Source organism: Balaenoptera borealis, assembly GCF_965194805.1.
Source record: "Balaenoptera borealis genome assembly, chromosome: X".
NCBI lineage: Eukaryota > Metazoa > Chordata > Mammalia > Artiodactyla > Balaenopteridae > Balaenoptera > Balaenoptera borealis.
The window spans coordinates 21,212,543-21,233,115 of NC_138881.1; the positions used below are offsets into that span (position 1 = coordinate 21,212,543).

The following is a 20,573-nucleotide window of genomic DNA, read 5'->3' on the forward strand; positions in this document are numbered from 1 at the left end:
CTTTAAATGCTTGCTAAAATTCACCAGTGAAGCCATCTGGTCCTGGGCTTTTCTTCACTGGGAGATTTTTGATTAATGATTTAATGTCCTTAATACTAATTGGTCTGTTCAGATTTTCTCTTTCTTCCTGAGTCAGTCTTTTTAGGTTGTATGTTTCTAAAAATGTGTCCATTTATTCTAGGTTGTCCAGTTTGTTGGTGTATAAATTGTTCATAGTAGCCTCTTATAATCCTTTGTATTTCTGTGGTATCAGTGGTAATGTCTCCCTTTTCATTTATAATTTTGTTGATTTGAGTCCTCTCTGTTTCTTGGTGAGTCTAGCTAAAGGTCTGACAACCTTGTTTATCTTTTCCAAGGACTAACTCTTAGTTTTGTTAAAGTGTTGTTAATCTTTTCTATTGTCTTCCTATTCTCCATCTCATTTGTTTCTGCTCTAATCTTTATTTCCTTCCTTCTGCTAACTTTGGGCTCAGTTTGTTCTGCTCTTTCTGGTTCCTTAAGGTATAGAGTTATGTTATTTGAGACTTTTATTTCTTAATGTAGGCATTTATTGCTATGAACTTCCCTCTTAGAATTGCTTTTGGTGCATGCCATAAGTTTTGGTATGTAGCATTTCCATTTTTCATCTGTCTCAAGATACATTATTTCCCCTTTCATTTCTTCTTTGATGGGTCAGGAGAGTATTATTTAATTTCCATGTATTTGTGAATTTTCTAGTTTTCTTCCTGTTACTGATTTCTAATTTCATACCATTGTGGTCAGAGAAGATACTTGGTATGATTTCAATATTCTTAAATTTGCTTAAACTTGTTTTGTGGCCTAACATATGTTCTATTCTAAAAAATGTTCCACATGCACTTAGGAGTGTATATTCGGCTGTTATTGGATAGAATATCCTGTATATGTCTCTTAGGTTCAGTTGATCTACAGCACTGTTTATATCCACTGTTTCCTTATTGATTCCCTGTGTGGATGATCTATCCATTGTTGAGAGTGGGGTATTAAAGTCCCCAACTATTATTGTATTGCTGTTTCTCAATTTAGGTCTGCTTTATATATTTGGGTGCTCCAACGCTGGATGCATAAATATCTACAATTATTATATCTTCTTGATGGATTGACCCCTTTATCATTGTATGATGACATTCTTTGTCTCTTTGTACTATTTTTACTATAAAGTCTATTTTGTCTCATGTAAGTACACCTACCCCTGACTTCTTAAAATATACCATTTGCTTGGATTATCTTTTTCCACCCCTTTCTTTTCTTTTTTTTTCTGTTTGTTTTTTTAAATTTTATTATTTTTTAGTTTTTTAATTTAATTTTATTTTTTTATACAGCAGGTTCTTATTAGTTATCTATTTTATACATATTAGTGTATACATGTCAATCCCAATCTCCCAGTTCATCCCACCCCCACCCCCACCACCACCACCACCCCCACCACTTTCCCCCTTGGTGTCCCTACATTTGTTCTCTACATCTGTGCCTCTATTTCTGCCCTGCCAACCGGTTCATCTGTACCATTTTTCTAGGTTCCACATATATGCGTTAATATACGATATTTGTTTTTCTTTTTCTGACTGACTTCACTCTGTATGACAGTCTCTAGATCCATCCACATCTCTACAAATGACCCAATTTCGTTCCTTTTTATGGCTGAGTAATATTCCATTGTATATATGTACCACATCTTCTTTATCCATTCGTCTGTCGATGGGCATTTAGATTGCTTCCATGACATGGCTATTGTAAATAGTGCTACAATGAACATTGGGGTGCATGTGTCTTTTTGAATTATGGTTTTCTCTGGGTATATGCCCATTAGTGGGATTGCTGGGTCATATGGTAATTCTATTTTCAGTTTGTTTTTTAAGGAACCTCCATACTGTTCTCCATAGTGGCTGTATCAATTTACATTACCACCAACAGTGCAAGAGGGTTTCCTTTTCTCCACACCCTCTCCAGCATTTGTTGCTTGTAGATTTTCTGATGATGCCCATTCTAACTGGTGTGAGGTGATACCTCATTGTAGTTTTGATTTGCATTTCTCTAATAATTAGTGATGTTGAGCAGCTTTTCATGTGCTTCTTGGCCATCTGTATGTCTTCTTTGGAGAAATGTCTATTTAGGTCTTCTGCCCATTTTTGGATTGGGTTGTTTGTTTTTTTAATATCGAGCTCCACCCCTTTATTTTCAGTCTTTGTGTGTCTTTAAGGTTAAAGTGAACCTCTTGTGGGCAACGTATTGTTGGATCTTGTTTTTTTTTTTAAATCCATTTAGCCATTCTGTATCTTTTTTTTTTTTTTTTATGGCTGTGTTGGGTCTTCGTTTCTGTGCAAGGGCTTTCTCTAGTTGTGGCAAGCGGGGGCCACGCTTCATCGCGGTGCGCGGGCCTCTCATTATCGGGGCCTCTCTTGTTGCGGAGCACAGGCTCCAGACGCGCAGGCTCAGTAATTGTGGCTCACGGGCCCAGCTGCTCCGCGGCACGTGGGATCTTCCCAGACCAGGGCTCGAACCCGTGTCCCCTGCATTGGCAGGCAGATTCTCAACCACTGCGCCACCAGGGAAGCCCACCATTCTGTATCTTTTGATTGCAGAATCTAGCTCCATTTATGTTAAAAGTAATTATTGATAGGGAAGGACTTATTGCCATTTTGTTAATTGTTTTCTGGCTGTTTTGTAGTTCCTCTGTTCCTTGTTTCATATCTTGCTGTGTTTTTTGTGTGTGTTTTGATGTCTTTTGGTATCAGTATGCTTTGACAACTTTATCATGTTCTTTTGTGTAAATACTACACGTTTTTGCCTTATCATTACCATGAGGCTTACATAGACTATATTAAAATAATAACACCCTATTTTAAACTGATAATGACTTAAGTTCAATAGACTTCCTAAACTTTACTTTTGCTTGTCCTCTCCCTCACATTTTAGGTTATTGTTGCTGGACAGTTGATATATTATTAAATATTGTGTAACCAATATCAAGTTATTGTAGTCATGGTTATTTTTACTATGTTTTCTAACTTTTTAAAGTATTATTTACTTATTTATTTACTTATTTATGGCTTCATTGGGTCTTCGTTGCTGTGTGCAGGCTTTCTCTAGTTGTGGCGAGTGGGGGCTACTCTTTGTTGTGGTGGGCAGGCTTCTCATTGCAGTGGCTTCTCTTGTTGCAGAGCATGGGCTCTAGGCGTGCGGGCTTCAGTAGTTGTGGCACGCGGCCTCAGTAGTTGTGGCTCACAGGCTCTAGAGCACAGGCTCCATGGTTGTGGTGCACAGGCATGTGGGATCTTCCCAGACCAGGGATCAAACCCATGTCCCCTGCATTGGCAGGTGGATTCTCAACCACTGCACCACCACGGAAGTCCTGTTTTCTAACTTTTAACATACAGTTATAAGTGAATTATGTACCACTGTTACCACATTACAGAATCTAACTTTGACTATATACTTACCATTACCAGTGAGTTTTATGCTACCTTCTTATGTTTTATGATGTTATTTAGTGTCCTTTTACTCAAAGAACTCCCTTTAGCCTTTCTTGTAAGGCAGATCTAGTGGTGATAAACTCCCTCAGGTTTTGTTTCTTCAGGAATACCTTTATCTCTCCTTCATTTCTGAAGGATAGCTTTGCCAGGCATAGAATTCTTGGTTGATGGTTTTTTTCAAAAATTTGAATATACCATTCCATTCTCTCCTGACATGAAACGTTTCTTTTGAGAAATCTACCAGAAGTCTTATGAGAGTTCCAGTGTTGGTAACTTCTCTTTTCTCTTGCTGCTTTCAAAATTCTTTGTCTTTGACTTTTGACAATTTAATTATAATCTCAGTGTAGCCCTACTCATGTTTAACCTATTTGGTGTCCCTTGTGCCTTATGGATCTGGATGTCCCTTTCTCTCCCAAGTTGTGGGAAGTTTTCAGCCATTACTGATTTAAATAATACACTTTGTCTCTTTCTCTTTATCTTCTCCTTCTGGAATTCCCATAATGCACATACTGTTTCTTTTGATTGTGTCCTGTAAGTCCCATAGGTTTTATTCAATCTTCTTCATTGTTTTTTTCTTTTTGCTCCCAACTGGACTTGACTTCTAGGTTTCTTGTGCCTAGTAGAGTCTGCTTTTGAAGCTCATTGTTGAGTTCTTCAGTCATTGTATTTTTCAGCTCTAGGGTTTCTGTTTGGGGTTTTTTGTTTTTTTTTTTGATCCTATTTCTTTGCTGAGTTTCTCATTTTGTTCATGTATGGTTTTCCTAATTTTGTTGTCTGTGTGCTTGTAGTTCACTAAACTTCTTTAGGAGGATTATTCTGAATTCTCTGTCTGAAAGTTCTGAGATGTCCATTTCTTTAGGGTCAGTAATTGGAGCTTTATTAGTTTCCTTTGCTGTCATATTAACCAGATTTTTCATGATCCTTGATTTCTTACATTGGTATATGCACATATGAGTAAGTGGTCTTCTCTTCCAGACTTTACATGTGTGCTTTGGCAGAGACAGTCAGCTCAGTTTGGGTTTCTGGATGTGTTTGCTGGTAACATCCTTGGGCAGGAATGGTTTGCTATCAGGGTTTATTTTGGGGTGAGGCCACTGCCCAAGTTCTGAGGTGATGGGGCAGGGAGGGCTTGCTGCTGCCTGAGAACAGTTAGATAGGACTGCTGATTTGGTTCCCTGCACAAGTGAGGCTGTAGGTTGGGCTCCACAGCTTCCTGGGTTTTCTGGTCAGGATTACTAGATGGTCATGACTGGGTACTATACTCAGCAGTAGGTGGGGCTATGAATTAGCTTCTCTTCCCTGGTGGGGCAGCAGAATAGGCCCCAGGGCCTGTATGGCTTGTTGTCTGGGGACCTGAGCCAGGCAAGAGTGTGTACTGAATTCCCTGGCCAGACAGGGCCACCAGTTTTGCTCTGTTCAAGTGCCACTGTACGCAGGGTTGTTGGATGGGCTAGGCAGCTTCCCATGTGCTCTAGTTAGATTCCATGGTCGGGTGGGCTGCAAGGTGTATTCAGCAATGAGTGGGGCTGTGAATTAGGTTCCCTTCCTGGGCACTGTGGGAGAAATAATTCCAAGGCCAGAAAGGCTCTTTGTTGGTGGTCTTGATTCAAGCTGACCTGCACCCTAAGTTCCCTAGCTGAACACAGCCACTGGCTTTGCTCTGCTGTCTGTCAGCTCTGCCTGCCAGACTCTGTGCTCAAGTATTGCCAGGCTATGCAGCTTCCCAGGTGTTCTGGCCAGGCTTTCTGGTTGGGTGGGGCTGGGAGCGTCACTCAGCAGTCAGTGGGGGTTAAAACTCAGCTCCCCTGCGTGGGGACAGACCGGGCTCCAGGGCCAAATATCTTTGTTTGAGGACCCAAATCAGACAGACTTGGACTCCACTGAGTTCCCAGGTCAGACGGTGCCAATGACTTGACTCTGCAGATGGACAGAGTGGCTGGCTGGGGCTACTACTTGGGCACTGCACATAGGAACTTGGTCCGCCAAGATCAGAGTGCTGGTTGTGGCATGATGAGATTCTCAGTGGTCAAGTCCTTCAGATTCCTTTGCAATCTCCATGGGGTTAAGACCAGAGATGGTCTCGCAAGAAAGAACCCACAGTGCTGGGAGAGCTGGATGTCCATCTGGGCCTCTTTCGCCACTGGAGGAACCAGAGGCTTGGGGGAGATTTCTCCACGGTGCCATGCTGGCCTGGGGGAGGGGCAGTGCGGTGAGCACGTAGCAGCTCCTCTTACCCTTCTAATGCCACCTGTCTTGGTCTCTGTGGTGCAGGGGGTCCTTCAGCCTCACCCAAGTGTTCTAGGATTCTCTCAGTGGTGTCTTCTCTGTGAATAGTTGTTAGTTCTTCTTGTGAGGGAGAACAAAGTCAGGAATGACCTATGTTGCCATCTTGATGATGTCACTCCCCCCAAAATTTTTTTTTAAATTTGTAATGGCCAGTGTTGGTGAGGGCTCAGGAAAAAGACTACACTCCTGTTACTGCTGGTGGAAGGGTAAAAGAGTAGTGTCGTTCGGAGGGGTAATTGGGCAATAGGCACAAAAACTTTTTTTCCTGAGGAGACAATCAGAGATGTAAATCTGTGTACATGGATATTCATCGCAGTGTCAATGGACAAAACGTCAAACTCCCTAAACAGGTTAGAGAAATCTTGCACAGCTCTGAGATTATACACTAAGCAGCTGATGAAAATCAAGTCCTTAAAGAATATTCAGTAATGTGAGAAAATGTTCATGAGCTATTGCAAAGTAAAAATGATTTTAGAATAGTATGTTCTGCATGAACCCAATTTTGTAAAAGGAAATATATACATGTAGATGGAAAAAAAATGGGGGCAATACCCGCCAAATATTAGCAGTGACTACTCTGGGTGATGAGGCTAGAGGTGATTTTTAGTCTCTTTTATTATTTTCTTCACTTTCTAATAGTTCTACAATGAACATACTATTTTTACCATCAAAGAAAGATACGGTAGGAAGAAAGAAAGATAATTGAGGCAAGGAGATTAGGCCAAAGGGCATTGCAATAATGTCACAGGTAAGAAAATACTAAGGCCTCAGGCACAACATCAATTCCCCCGCAGTCATTTTCCCTTTTTAAGTTCTAGCCCATTACTTTTTAGGAGCTCAAATCTCCTCTAGCAGATACAAGAGAGATGACTTGCTGATCACTGAGATCCTTTCCAGATTTAAAATTCCATAATTCTACGAGTACACCGATTATTCATCTTCCATTAAAGGCACTGATAATTCTGCCAAAAGACATCCAAACCCCTCAAAATCAAACAGAAAAAAAAGCTGTAGTACAACAGCATTAATTTAGATTAAGCCCATTTATGAGACAAAATCAAATGCCAAAAGGATAGGGTGGCCTATTATTAATGGCAATGTGAAAAAAAAAAATCCTTGAACTTCTAACAGGCATTTTTATTTTTTAATTTTTTTTAAAATTTATTTTATTTTTGGCTGCGTTGGTCTTCGTTGCCATGTGCGGGCTTTCTCTAGTTGAGGCGAGCAGGGGCTGCTCTTCGTTGCAGTGCGCAGGCTTCTCATTGCAGTGGCTTCTCTTGTTGCGGAGCACGGGCTCTAGGCGCGTGGGCTTCAGTAGTTGTGGCACATGGGCTCAGTAGTTGTGGCTCGCGGGCTCTAGAGCGCAGGCTCAGTAGTTGTGGCGCACGGGCTTAGTTGCTCCGTGGCATGTGGGATCTTCCCGGACCAGGGCTCGAACCCGTGTCCCTGGCATTGGCAGGCAGATTCTCAACCACTGTACCACCAGGGAAGCCCCTAGCAGGCATTTTAAAATATGTGTTTTTATTACTGTAATCTTTAAGTATATTTTTAGTGGCAGCCACTAGCCCTCCTGCTGTTAATGGATTGTTAGCATTTCCATTAGAAGCCCACTTTCTAAGGAATCTACAACTTGTCTACTATAGTTTGACTCAACCTCATAACTGAATATTCTGCCTAAGGGGATGAAATTATTTGAACCCTTAAGGATAAACAGTGGTGTCACACTTTATAAAATGCAGTATCCACGCAAAACAACTAGATTTGCAAGCTCTCTGATCTGTTTCTGGTACATTTTGAAGGGTGGTTCCCCTGCGAAGGAGCTGAATTGAATCAGGTCAGGAGACAGTTTGTAATGAGCTTCCTGGGAAGAAAAGCACTTAAGAAATATAACAAATAATGAAGACCGTGGCATGGCATTTTCAAAGAGAAAAGACTGAATTTAAATTCAGTCTTTTGCTGTATTAAGAGGTTTCCATTTATAAAGTTTTCTCCCAAGAAAACAATCCCATTTATAGTCCTGTCCACATGAAAATAATTTTCTATTTCCCCTCCTACAATGTTTTCCCTTTTAAAAAAAATGTTCTTAATATCTAGTAAGGCAGTAAATGTCTTGACAAATGCCTTTAAAGGTTTCAGTGTTTCAGATATATTCTGGCACCACCAAAAAGGAGATAAAAAATATCCTAGTTACGCATAGTTTGGACCTCTGATAATCAACATGAAACTCATGGAGAAGTTTCAGTTCTGTGCAAATCAATAAGCAACAACTCACCCTGAAACAGTGCCCGACACGTGCCCTGGGTACCTGGCACTGTTAAAAAGGGCTTTAAAGTATGAGAAAATTTAATCCCCCCAACAACCCTAGGAAGTGGCTGAGAGGTAAATGAACTTGCTCAAGGCTACCCAGCTAGGAAGTGAGCCCCTGCTCATGACCAGCTCTCCATAACTTTCATAGTAGGAAGCTTTCCATGCTTACTCATGTTTTACTTGAGTATTTGTTGGACGACAAATTTTTCAAACTGTCCAAAAGACAAGTGGGAAATCTAGTTCAGATCCACGAACTGAATTTTATACTTCTTTTCTCAAAATTAAGTCTTAAAACTTAGCAATGCCATGAAAATGGCTATTATAAGAAACAAACAGAAAACAACACGTGCTGGAGAAATTAGAACTTTTGTGCGTTGCTGAGGGAATGTAAAATGGTGCAGCCACTATGGAAAACAGTATGGCAGTTCCTCAAAAAACTTAAAAAGAGAATTATCATGTGATTAGCAATTCTACTTCTGGGTATATACCCAAAAAGACTTGAAAGCAGAGACTTAAATAGATATTTGTATAGTAATGTTTATAGCCAAAAAGTGGAAACACTCTAAATGTCTATCGATGGATGAATGGATAAACAAAATGAGGTATGTATAAATAACTGTATATGTGTGTATATATGTATATGTACATGTGTATGCATATACATATGATGGGGTTTTTTTGTTTTTGTTTTTGCTAGCATGGCTAAAGTATTTCTAAGATGGTGTTGAAAAGAAACATTTTGTCTATTACAAAATATTATGGAGGGTTTTCCTGGCATGGAGAATCTGAAAGCTCACAAAAGATTCATTGCTTCAGCAAACATTTACCGACAGCACACTATGTATGGTTTGAGAATTAATCTAAACCCTGAGGATATAGCAGTAAACAACAGAGGAAAAAAGTCTATGTTCATGTTTATATTTTTGAGGTATAATTTACATATGTTATATTAGTTTCAGGTGTACAACATATATATATATAACACACCTATAATATGTACATATATATGTGTGTGTGTGTGTGTGTGTATATATATATAAATGATCACAATAAGTCTTGTTAATCTGTTACCATAAATGGCTGCAAATTTCTGTGATGAGAACTTTTAAGATCTACTTTCAAATAGGCAAGAGTATTATTAACTATTACCATGCTGCACATTACATCTCCAGGACTTTTTATTTTAAGAATATAGAAAAAAATCAATTGTATTTCTATACATTAGCAATAAACAATCTAAAAATTTTTTTAAATCCAGTTAAAATAACAAAAAGAAAAAAATATTTATGAGTAAATTTAATCAATGAATATAAGACTTGTATACTGCAAATCATTGTTGAAAGAAACTAAAGACCTAAGTAAATGGAGAGACATCCTATGTTCATGAATTGGAAGATTTAATATTATTAAGATGACAACACTTAGAAATAAACCCATATATCAAAAGTAAATTGATTTTCAACAAGGATGTCAAGAGTATCCTTATCAACAAATGGTGATAGACAATGGATATCCATATGCAAAAGAATAAATTTGAACCTTAGTTCATACCACATATAAAAATTAACTCAAAATGGATCTTAGAGGAAACATTGGTGTAAATCTGTAAGACTTTAGATTAGGCAATAGTTTCTTTTTTTTCTTAACATTTTTATTGGAGTATAATAAAATTGCTTTATAAAATTGTAAAATTGCTTTACATTGTTGTGTTAGTTTCTGCTGTATAACAAAGTGAATCAGCTATACGTATACATACATCCCCATATCCCCTCCCTCTTGCGTCTCCTTCCCACCCTCCCTAACCCACCCCTCTAGGGTCACAAAGAACCAAGCTAATCTCCCTGTGCTATGCGGCTGCTTTCCACTACCTATCTACTTTACACTTGGTAGTGTATATATGTCAATGCCACTCTCTAACTTCTTCCTAGCTTACCCTTCCCCATCCCAGTGTCCTCAAGTCCATTCTCTATGTCTGCATCTTTATTCTTGTCCTGCCCCTAGGTTCTTCAGAACCATTTTTTTTTTAGATTCCATATATATGTGTTAGCATACGGTATTTGTTTTTCTGACTTACTTCACTCCGTATGACAGACTCTAGGTCCACCTACCTCACTACAAATAACTCGATTTCGTTTCTTTTTATGGCTGAGTAATATTCCATTGTATATATGTGCCACATCTTCTTTATCCATTCGTCTGTCGATAGACACTTAGGTTGCTTCCATGTCCTGGCTATTGTAAATAGAGCTGCAATGAACATTGTGGTACATGACTCTTTGAATTATGGTTTTCTCAGGGTATATGCCCAGTAGTGGGATTGCTGGGTCATATGGTAGTTCTATTTTTAGTTTTTTAAAGAACCTCCATACTGGTCTCCACAGTGGCTGTATCGATTTACATTCCCACCAACAGTGCAAGAGGGTTCCCTTTTCTCCACACCCTTTCCAGCATTTATTGTTTCTAGATTTTTTGATGATGGCCATTCTGACTGGTGTGAGGTGATAGCTCATTGTAGTTTTGATTTGCATTTCTCTAATGATTAGTGATGTTAAGCATTCTTTCATGTGTTTGTTGGCAATCTGTATATCTTCTTTGGAGAAATGTCTATTTAGGTCTTCTGCCCATTTTTGGATTGGATTGTTTGTTTTTTGATACTGAGCTGCATGAGCTGCTTGTATATTTTGGAGATTAATCCTTTGTCCGTTGATTCATTTGCAAATATTTTCTCCCATTCTGAGGGTTGTCTTTTCGTCTTGTTTATGGTTTCCTTTGCTGTGCAAAAGCTTTGAAGTTTCATTAGGTCCCATTTGTTTATTTTTGTTTTTATTTCCATTTCTCTTTTTTTTAACATCTTTATTGGAGTATAATTACTTTACAATGGTGTGTTAGTTTCTGCTTTATAACAAAGTGAATCAGTTATACATATGTTCCCATATCTCTTCCCTCTTGCATCTCCCTCCCTCCCACCCTCCCTATCCCACCCCTCTAGGTGGTCACAAAGCACCGAGCTGATCTCCCTGTGCTATGCAGTTGCTTCCCACTAGCTAGCTATTTTACGTTTGGTAGTGTACATATGTCCATGCCACACTCTCACTTTGTCCCAGCTTACCCTTTCCCCTCCCCATATCCTCAAGTCCATTCTCTAGTAGGTCTATGTCTTTATTCCCGTCTTGCCACTAGGTTCTTCATGACCTTTCTTTATTTTTTATTTTTTCCTTAGATTCCATATATATGTGTTAGCACACTGTATTTGTTTTTCTCTTTCTGACTTACTTCACTCTGTATGACAGACTCTAACTTCATCCACCTCACTACAAATAACTCAATTTTGTTTCTTTTTATGGCTGAGTAATATTCCATTGTATATATGTGCCACATCTTCTTTATCCATTCATCCGATGATGGACACTTAGGTTGCTTCCATGTCCTGGATATTGTAAATAGAGCTGCAATGAACATTTTGGTACATGACTCTTTGTGAATTATGGTGTTCTCAGGGTATATGCCCAGTAGTGGGATTGCTGGGTCGTATGGTAGTTCTATTTTAGTTTTTTAAGGAACCTCCATACTGTTCTCCATAGTGGATGTATCAATTTACATTCCCACCAACAGTGCAAGAGTGTTCCCTTTTCTCCACACCCTCTCCAGCATTTATTGTTTCTAGATTTTTTGATGATGGCCATTCTGACTGGTGTGAGATGATATCTCATTGTAGTTTTGATTTGCATTTCTCTAATGATTAATGATGTTGAGCATTCTTTCATGTGTTGTTGGCACTCTGTATATCTTCTTTGGAAAAATGTCTATTTAGGTCTTCTGCCCATTTTTGGATTGGGTTGTTTGTTTTTTTGTTATTGAGCTGCATGAGGTGCTTGTAAATTTTGGAGATTAATCCTTTGTCAGTTGCTTCATTTGCAAATAGTTTCTCCCATTCTGAGGGTTGTCTTTTGGTCTTGTTTATGGTTTCCTTTGCTGTGCAAAAGCTTTGAAGTTTCATTAGGTCCCATTTGTTTATTTGTGTTTTTATTTCCATTTCTTTAGGAGCTGGGTCAAAAAGGATCTTGCTGTGATGTATGTCATAGAGTGTTCTGCCTATGTTTTCCTCTAAGAGTTTCATAGTGTCTGCCCTTACATTTAGGTCTTTAATCCATTTTGAGTTTATTTTTGTGTATGGTGCTACGGAGTGTTCTAATTTCATCCTTTTACATGTAGCTGTCCAGTTTTCCCAGCACCACTTATTGAAGAGGCTATCGTTGCTCCATTGTATATTCTGCCTCCTTTATCAAAGATAAGGTGACCATATGTGTGTAGGTTTATCTCTGGGCTTTCTATCCTGTTCGATTGATCTATATTTCTGTTTTTGTGCCAGTACCATACTGTCTTGATTACTGTAGCTCTGTAGTATAGTCTGAAGTCAGGGAGCCTGATTCCTCCAGCTCCATTTTTCTTTCTCAGGATTGCTTTGGCTATTTGGGGTCTTTTGTGTATCCATATAAATTGTGAAATTTTTTGTTCCAGTTCTGTGAAAAATGCCATTGGTAGTTTGACAGGGATTGCACTGAATCTGTAGATTGCTTTGGGTAGTAGAGTCATTTTCACAATGTTGATTCTTCCAATCCAGGAACATGGTATATCTCTTCATCTGTTTGTATCATCTTTAATTTCTTCCATCAGTGTCTTATAGTTTTCTGCATACAGGTCTTTTGTCTCCTTAGGTAGGTTTATTCCTAGGTATTTTATTCTTTTTGTTGCAGTGGTAAATGGGAGTGTTTCCTTAATTTCTCTTTCAGATTTTTCATCATTAGTGTATAGGAATGCAAGAGATTTCTGTGCATTAATTTTGTATCCTGCTACTTTACCAGATTCATTGATTAGCTCTAGTAGTTTTCTGGTAGCATCTTTAGGATTCTCCATGTATAGTATCATGTCATCTGCAAACAGTGACAGTTTTACTTCTTCTTTTCTGATTTGGATTCCTTTTATTTCTTTTTCGTCTCTGATTGCTGGGGCTAAAACTTCCAAAACTATGTTGAATAATAGTGGTGAGAGTGGGCAACCTTGTCTTGTTCCTGATCTTAGTGGAAATGCTTTCAGTTTTTCACCATTGAGAATGATGTTGGCTGTGGGTTTGTCATATATGGCCTTTATTATGTTGAGATAAGTTCCCTCTATGCCTACTTTCTGGAGAGTTTTAATCATAAATGGGTGTTGAATTTTGTTGAAAGCTTTTTCTGCGTCTATTGAGATTATAATATGGTTTTTCTGCTTCAGTTTGTTAATATAGTGTATCACATTGATTGATTTGCCCATATTGAAGAATCCTTGCATTCCTGGGATAAACCCCACCTGATCATGGTGTATGATCCTTTTAATGCACTGCTGGATTCTGTTTGCTAGTATTTTGTTGAGGACTTTCACATCTATGTTCATCAGTGATACTGGCCTGCAGTTTTCTTTTTTTTGTGACATCATTGTCTGGTATCAGGGTGATGGTGGCCTCACAGAATGAGTTTGGGAGTGTTCCTCCCTCTGCAATATTTTGGAAGAGTTTGAGAAGGATAGGTGTTAGCTCTTCTCTAAATATTTGATAGAATTCGCCTGTGAATCCATCTGGTCCTGGGCTTTTGTTTGTTGGAAGATTTTTAATCACAGTTTCAATTTCAGTGCTTGTGATTGGTCTGTTTATATTTTCTATTTCTTCCTGGTTCAGTCTCGGGAGGTTGTGCTTTTCTAAGAATTTGTCCATTTCTTCCAGGTTGTCCATTTTATTGGCATATAGTTGCTTGTAGTAATCTCTCATGATGCTTTGTATTTCTGCAGTGTCACTTGTTACTTCTCCTTTTTCATTTCTACTTCTACTGATTTGAGTCTTCTCCTTTTTTTTGTTGGTGAGCCTGGCTAATGGTTTATCAATTTTGTTTATCTTCTCAAAGAACCAGCTTTTAGTTTTATTGATCTTTGCTATCGTTTCCTTCATTTCTTTTTCATTTATTTCTGATCTGATCTTTATGATTTATTTCCTTCTGCTAACTTTGGGGGTTTTTCGTTCTTCTTTCTCTAATTGCTTTAGGTGTAAGGTTAGGTTGTTTATTTGAGATTTTTCTTGTTTCTTGAGGTAGGATTTTATTGCTATAAACTTCCCTCTTAGAACTGCTTTTGCTGCATCCCATAGGTTTTGGGTTGTCGTGTTTTCATTGTCATTTGTTTCTAGGTAGTTTTTGATTTCCTCTTTCATTTATTCAGTGATCTCTTGGTTATTTAGTACCGTATTGTTTAGCCTCCATGTGTTTGTATTTTTTCAGTTTTTTTTCCTGTAATTGATATCTAGTCTCATTGCATTGTTGTCGGAAAAGATACTTGATATGATTTCAATTTTCTTAAATTTACCAAAGCTTGATTTGTGTCCCAAGATATGATCCATCCTGGAGAATGCTCCATGAGCACTTGAGAAGAAAGTGTATTCTGTTGTTTTTGGATGGAATATCCTACAAATATCAGTTAAGTCCATCTTGTTTAATGTGTCATTTAAAGCTTTTGTGTCCTTATTTATTTCATTTTGGATGATCTGTCCATTGGTGAAAGTGGGGTGTTAAAGTCTCCTACTATTATTGTTACTGTTGATTGCCCCTTTTATGGCTGTTAGCATTTGCCTTATGTATTGAGGTGCTCCTATGTTGGGTGCATAAATATTTACAATTGTTATATCTTCTTCTTGAATCGATCCCTTGATCATTATATAGTGTCCTTCTTTGTCTCTTGTAATAGTCTTTATTTTAAAGTCTATTTTATCTGATATGAGTATTGCTACTCCAGGTTTCTTTTGATTTCCATTTGCATGGAATATCTTTTTCCATCCCCTCACTTTCAGTCTGTATGTGTCCCTAGGTCTGAAGTGGGTCTCTTGTAGACAGCATATATATGGGTCTTGTTTTTGTATCCACTCAGCCAGTCTATATCTTTTGGTTGGAGCATTTAATCCATTTACATTCAAGGTAATTATCGATATGTATGTTCCTATTACCATTTTCTTAATTGTTTTGGGTTTGTTATTGTAGGTCTTTTCCTTCTCTTGTGTTTCTTGCCTAGAGAAGTTCCTTTAGCATTTGCTGTAGAGCTGGTGTGGTGGTGCTGAATTCTCTTAGCTTTTGCTTGACTGTAAAGGTTTTACTTTCTCTGTCAAATCTGAATGAGATCCTTGCTGGGTAGAGTAATCTTGGTTGTAGGTTTTTCCCTTTTATCACTTTAAATATGTCTTGCCACAGCCTTCTGGCTTGCAGAGTTTCTGCTGAAAGATCAGCTGTTAACCTTATGGTGATTCCCTTGTATGTTATTTGTTGCTTTTCCCTTGCTGCTTTTAATATTTTTTCTTTGTATTTAATTTTTGACAGTTTGATTAATATATGTCTTGGTGTGTTTCTCCTTGGATTTATCCTGTATGGGACTCTCTGCTCTTCCTGGACTTGATTGACTATTTCCTTTCCCATGTTAGGGAAATTTTCAACTATAATCTCTTCAATTATTTTCTCAGTCCATTTTTCTCTTCTTCTTCTGGGACCCCTATAATTCAAATGGTGGTGTGTTTAATGTTGTCCCAGAAGTCTCTGAGACTGTCCTGAAGTCTCTTCATTCTTTTTCTTTATTCTGCTCTGCAGTAGTTATTTCCACTATTTTATCTTCCAGGTCACTTATCCCTCCTTCTGCCTCAGTAATTCTGCTATTGTTTCCTTGTAGAGAATTTTTAATTTCAGTTATTGTGTTGTTCATCACTGTTTGTTTGCTCTTTAGTTCTTCTAGGCCCTTGTTAAACGTTTCTTGTATTTTCTCCATTCTATTTCCAAGATTTTGGATCATCTTTACTATCATTACTCTGAATTCTTATTCAGGTAGACTGCATATTTCCTTTTCATTTGTTTGGTCTGGTGGGTTTTTACCTTGCTCCTTCATCTGCTGCGTATTTCTCTGTGTTCTCATTTTGCTTAACTTACTGTGTTTGGGGGTCTCCTTTTTGCAGGTTGCAGGTCCATAGTTCCTGTTGTTTTTGGTGTCTGCCCCCAGTGGGTAAGGTTGGTTCAGTGGGTTGTGTAGGCTTCCTGGTGGAGGGGACTGGTGCCTGTGTTCTGGTGGATGAGGCTGGATCTTGTCTTTCTGGTGTGCAGGACCGAGTCTGGTGGTGTGTTTTGGGGTGTCTGTGAACTTATTATGATTTTAGGCAGCCTCTCTGCTAATGGGTGGGGTTGTGTTCCTGTCTTGCTAGTTGTTTGGCATGGGGTGTCCAGCACTGGAACTTGCTGGTCGTTGAGTGGAGCTGGGTCTTAGCGTTGAGATGGAGATCTCTGGGACAGCTCTCACCAATTGATATTACATGGAGCCAGGAGGTCTCTGGTGGTCCAGTGTCCTGAACTCGGCTCTCCCACTTCCGAGGCTCAGGCCTGACACCCGGCCAGAGCACCAAGACCCTGTCAGCTACATGGCTCAGAAGAAAAGGGAGAAAAAAAAGAAAGAAAGAAATAAAATAGAGTAAAATAAAATAAAAGTTATTAAAATAAAAAAGAATTTTAATATTATTAAAATTAAAAAGTAATAAAGAAAAGAGCAACCAAACCAGTAAACAAATCCACCAATGACAACAAGTGCTAAAAACTAAACTAAGATCAACATATAAATCAGAAACTAGTCAGTCGCATACAGCAAGCCCCAAGTCTACATTTGCTCCCAAAGTCCACTGCCTCAATTTTGGGCTGATTCGTTGTCTATTCAGGTATTCCACAGATGCAGGTACATCAAGTTGATTGTGGAGATTTAATCCGCTGCTCCTGAGGCTGCTGGGAGAGATTTCCCTTTCTCTTCTTTGTTCGCACAGTTCCTGGGGTTCAGCTTTGGATTTGGCCCCGCCTCTGCATGTCGGTCGCCCTCTGGCATCTGTTCTTTGCCCAGACAAGAGGGGGTTAAAGGAGGGGCTGATTAGGGGGCTCTGGTTCACTCAGGCTGGGGGGAGGGAGGGGTACGGAATGCAGGGCGAGCCTGTGGCGGCAGAGGCCGGCGTGATGTTGGAACAGCCTGAGGCGTGCTGTGTGTTCCCCAAGACTTATTTTGAAATTTTATACTTTTGACCCCCTTCACCCATTTTGCACACCCCCCATCCTCTGCCTTTGGCAACCACCAATCTGTTCTCTGTATCTATGATCTCATTTTGCTGGATCATAGGTTTTTTGTTGAGTTGTATAAGTTTTATATATATATATATTTTTTAGATATTAACCCCTTATCAGATATGATTTGCAAATATTTTCTCCCATTTGGTAGGTTGCTTTTTCGTTTTGTTGGTTTCCTTTGCTCTACAGAAGCTTTGTACTTTGGTGTAGTCCCATTTGTTTATTTTTGCTTTTGATGCCTCTGCTTTTGGTGTCAAATCCAACAAATCATTGCGAAGACCAACGTCAAGGAGCCTACCACCTATGTTTTCTTGTAGGAGTTTTATGGGTTCAGGTATTACACTAAATTCTTTAATCCATTTTGAGTTAGCTTTTTGTGTATAGTGTAAGAGTGGTCCAGTTTCGTTCTCTTTGCATGTGGCTATCCAGTTTTCCTAGCACCATTATTGCAGAGACTGTCTTTTCCCCATTGTATATTCTTGCCTCCTTTGTCATAAATTGACCATATATGCATGGGTTTATTTCTGGGCTCCCTATTCTGTTCCATTGGTATATGTGTCTGTTTTTATGCCAATCCCACACTGTTTTGATTACTATCACTTTGTAATATAGTGTGACATTAGGGCACACAATGTCTCCAGCTTTGGTCTTTTTTCTCAAGATTACTTTAGCTATTTGGGATCATACGTAGTTCCATATGAACTTTAAGATTGTTTGTTCTATTTCTGTGAAAAATGCCATTGGAATTTTGATAGGGATTGCACTGAATCTATAGATTGCTTTGGGTAGTATGGACATTTTAACAATGTTCTTCCAATCCATGAGCACAGACATGTCTTTCCATTTATTTGTGTCTTCAATTTCTTTCATCAACATCTTATAGTTTTCAGTGTACAGATCTTTCACCTGCTTGGTAAAATTTATTCCTATGTATTTTATTCTTTTTGATGCAATTGTAAATGGGATTGTTGTCTTAATTTCTTTCTGACAGTTTTTATTAGTGTGTAGAAATGCAACAATTCTTGTATATTGACTTTGTATCCTACAACTGAACTGAATTTATTATTTCTCACAGTTTTTTTGTGGAGTCTTTAGGGTTTCTTATATATAATATGTCATCAGCAAATAGTGACAGTTTGTCCTTTCCAATTTGGATGCCTTTTTGTTTCTTTTTATGCCTAATTGCTATATGGCTAGGACGTCCAATACTGTGTTAAATAGAAGTGGTGAGAGGGGCATACTTGACTTCTTCCTGATATTAGAGGAAAAGATTTCAGCTTTTCATCATTGAGTATAATGTTAGCTGTGGGCTTGTCAAATATGGCTTCTATTATGTTGTTGAGGTACATTCCCCTCTATATACCCTTTGTTGAGAGTTTTTAATCATACATGGATGTTGAATTTTGTCAAATGCTTTTTCTGTATTGAGTAAGCACATGGTTTTTATTCTTCATTTTGTTAAAGTGGTATAACACATTGATTTGTGGATGTTGAACCATCCTTGCAGCTCTAGAATAAATCCCACTTATCATGGTGTATGATCCCTTTAATGTATTGTTGAATGTGGTTTGCTAATATTTTGTTGAGGATTTTTGCATCTGTATTCATCAGGGATATTGCCCTGGTAGTGTTCCTTCCTTTTTTTTTTTTCTTTTCTTTTCTTTCTGGGAGACTTTGAACATGATTGGTATTCTTTAAATGTTTGAGAGAATTCACCAGTAATGCCATCTGGTTGTGGACTTTTGTTGGGTGGGTTTTTGTTTTTTGTTTTCTTTAGCTTATAACAGAAATTTATTTCTCACAGTTCTGGAGGTTGAAAAGTCCAAGATCAAGGTGCCAGTATGATCGAGTGAGGAGCCTCTTCCTGTTCATAGCCTTCTTGTGTCCCTATGTGGTGGCAGGAGGCAAGGGAGCTCTCTGGGGTCTCTTTTATGTGGGTATTAATTTCATTTATGAGGGCTCTACCCTCATGACCTACTCACCTCCCAAAGGCCCCATCTGCTAATACCATCTCATTGGGTGTTAGGATCTCAATGTATGAAATTGGTGGGGGGGAGGGGCACAAATGCTCAGACCATAGGAAGTAGTATATGTGAAACTTTATATATTTATATATATATATATATAATTTTTTTTATTGAAGTGTAGTTCATTTACCATGTTGTGTTAGTTTCAAGTGTACAGCACAGTGATTCAGATATATATACATACATATACATTCTTTTTCAGATTCTTTCCCCTTATAGGTGATTATAAAGTATTGAGTGTAGTCTCCTGTGCCATACAGTAGGTCCTTGTTGGTTATCTATTTTATATATAGTAGTGTGTATATATTAATCCCAAGGAGGTTTTTGATTGACTAATTCAGTCTCCTTACTAGTAATCGGTCTGTTTGGATTTTCCATTTCTTCACAATTCAGTTTCAGTAGGCTGTATGTTTCTAGGAATTTATCCATTTCTTCTAAGTTGTCAAATTTGTTGGTGTATAATTGTTCATAGTAGTCTCTTATCTTTTGTATTTCTGTGGTATCAGTTGTAATGTCTCCTTTGTGAGTTGTAATTTTGTTGATGTGAGTCCTCTTTCTTTTCTTGATGAGTCTGGCTTAAGGTTTGTCAATTTTGTTTTCAAAGAACCAGGTCTTAGTTTTGTTGATCTTAACTACTGTCTTTTTAGTCTGTATTTCATTTATTTCTGTTCTGATCTTTATTTCCTTCCTTTGGGCTTCCTGTATTATTCTTTTTTCCTAGTTCTTGGCATGTAAAGTTAGGTTGTTTGAGGATTTTTTTGTTGTTTCTTGATATTGGCATTTATTGATACAAACTTCCCTCTTAGAACTGCTTTTGCTGCATCCCATAAGTTTGGGTGTATTGTATTTCCATTTTTATTTGTCTCAAGGTATTTTTTGACTTCTCTTTTGATATCTTCTTTGACTCATTGGTTGTTCAGTAGCATGCTGTTTAATTTCCACATATTTGTGAATTTTCCAGTTTTCTTCTCGTAATCGATTTCTGGTTTCATACCATTGTAGTTAGAAAAGTGCTTGATATGATTTCAGTCTCTTTAAATATGTTAAGACTTCTTTTGTGGCCTAACATATGATCTCTCCTGGATAATATTTCATGTGCACTTGAGAAGAATGTATTGATATATTCCATTGCTTTTGGATGGACTGTGCTGTATGTATCAACTCCATCTGATATGTCATTTACAGCTGAATTTCTGTACTGACTGGATGATCTATCCATTGATGAAAGTAGTGTTTTAAAGCCCCCTACTACTACTGTATTGTTGTCTTTCCTTTTTTAGGAAATACTTTCCTAAAGTGTTAATACACTT

The 20,573-nt window shown here is 38.2% G+C and overlaps 1 protein-coding gene across 6 annotated transcripts in view; it reads right to left on the reverse strand.

Annotated features, from left to right (window-relative positions):
* The window catches only part of PCYT1B (phosphate cytidylyltransferase 1B, choline), a 177,632-nt gene that overhangs the window by 8,215 nt on the left and 148,844 nt on the right, over positions 1 to 20,573 (reverse strand). The window contains exon 8 of one of the 6 annotated variants that reach the window (XM_082375809.1): positions 2,583 to 7,271. The exons of 3 other annotated variants lie outside the window; for them this stretch is intronic. In XM_082375809.1, the coding sequence (XP_082231935.1) occupies positions 7,245 to 7,271 (27 nt within the window). In that variant the 3' untranslated portion in view covers positions 2,583 to 7,244. 2 more of the 6 variants (XM_082375806.1, XM_082375801.1) reach the window with 2 other exon arrangements.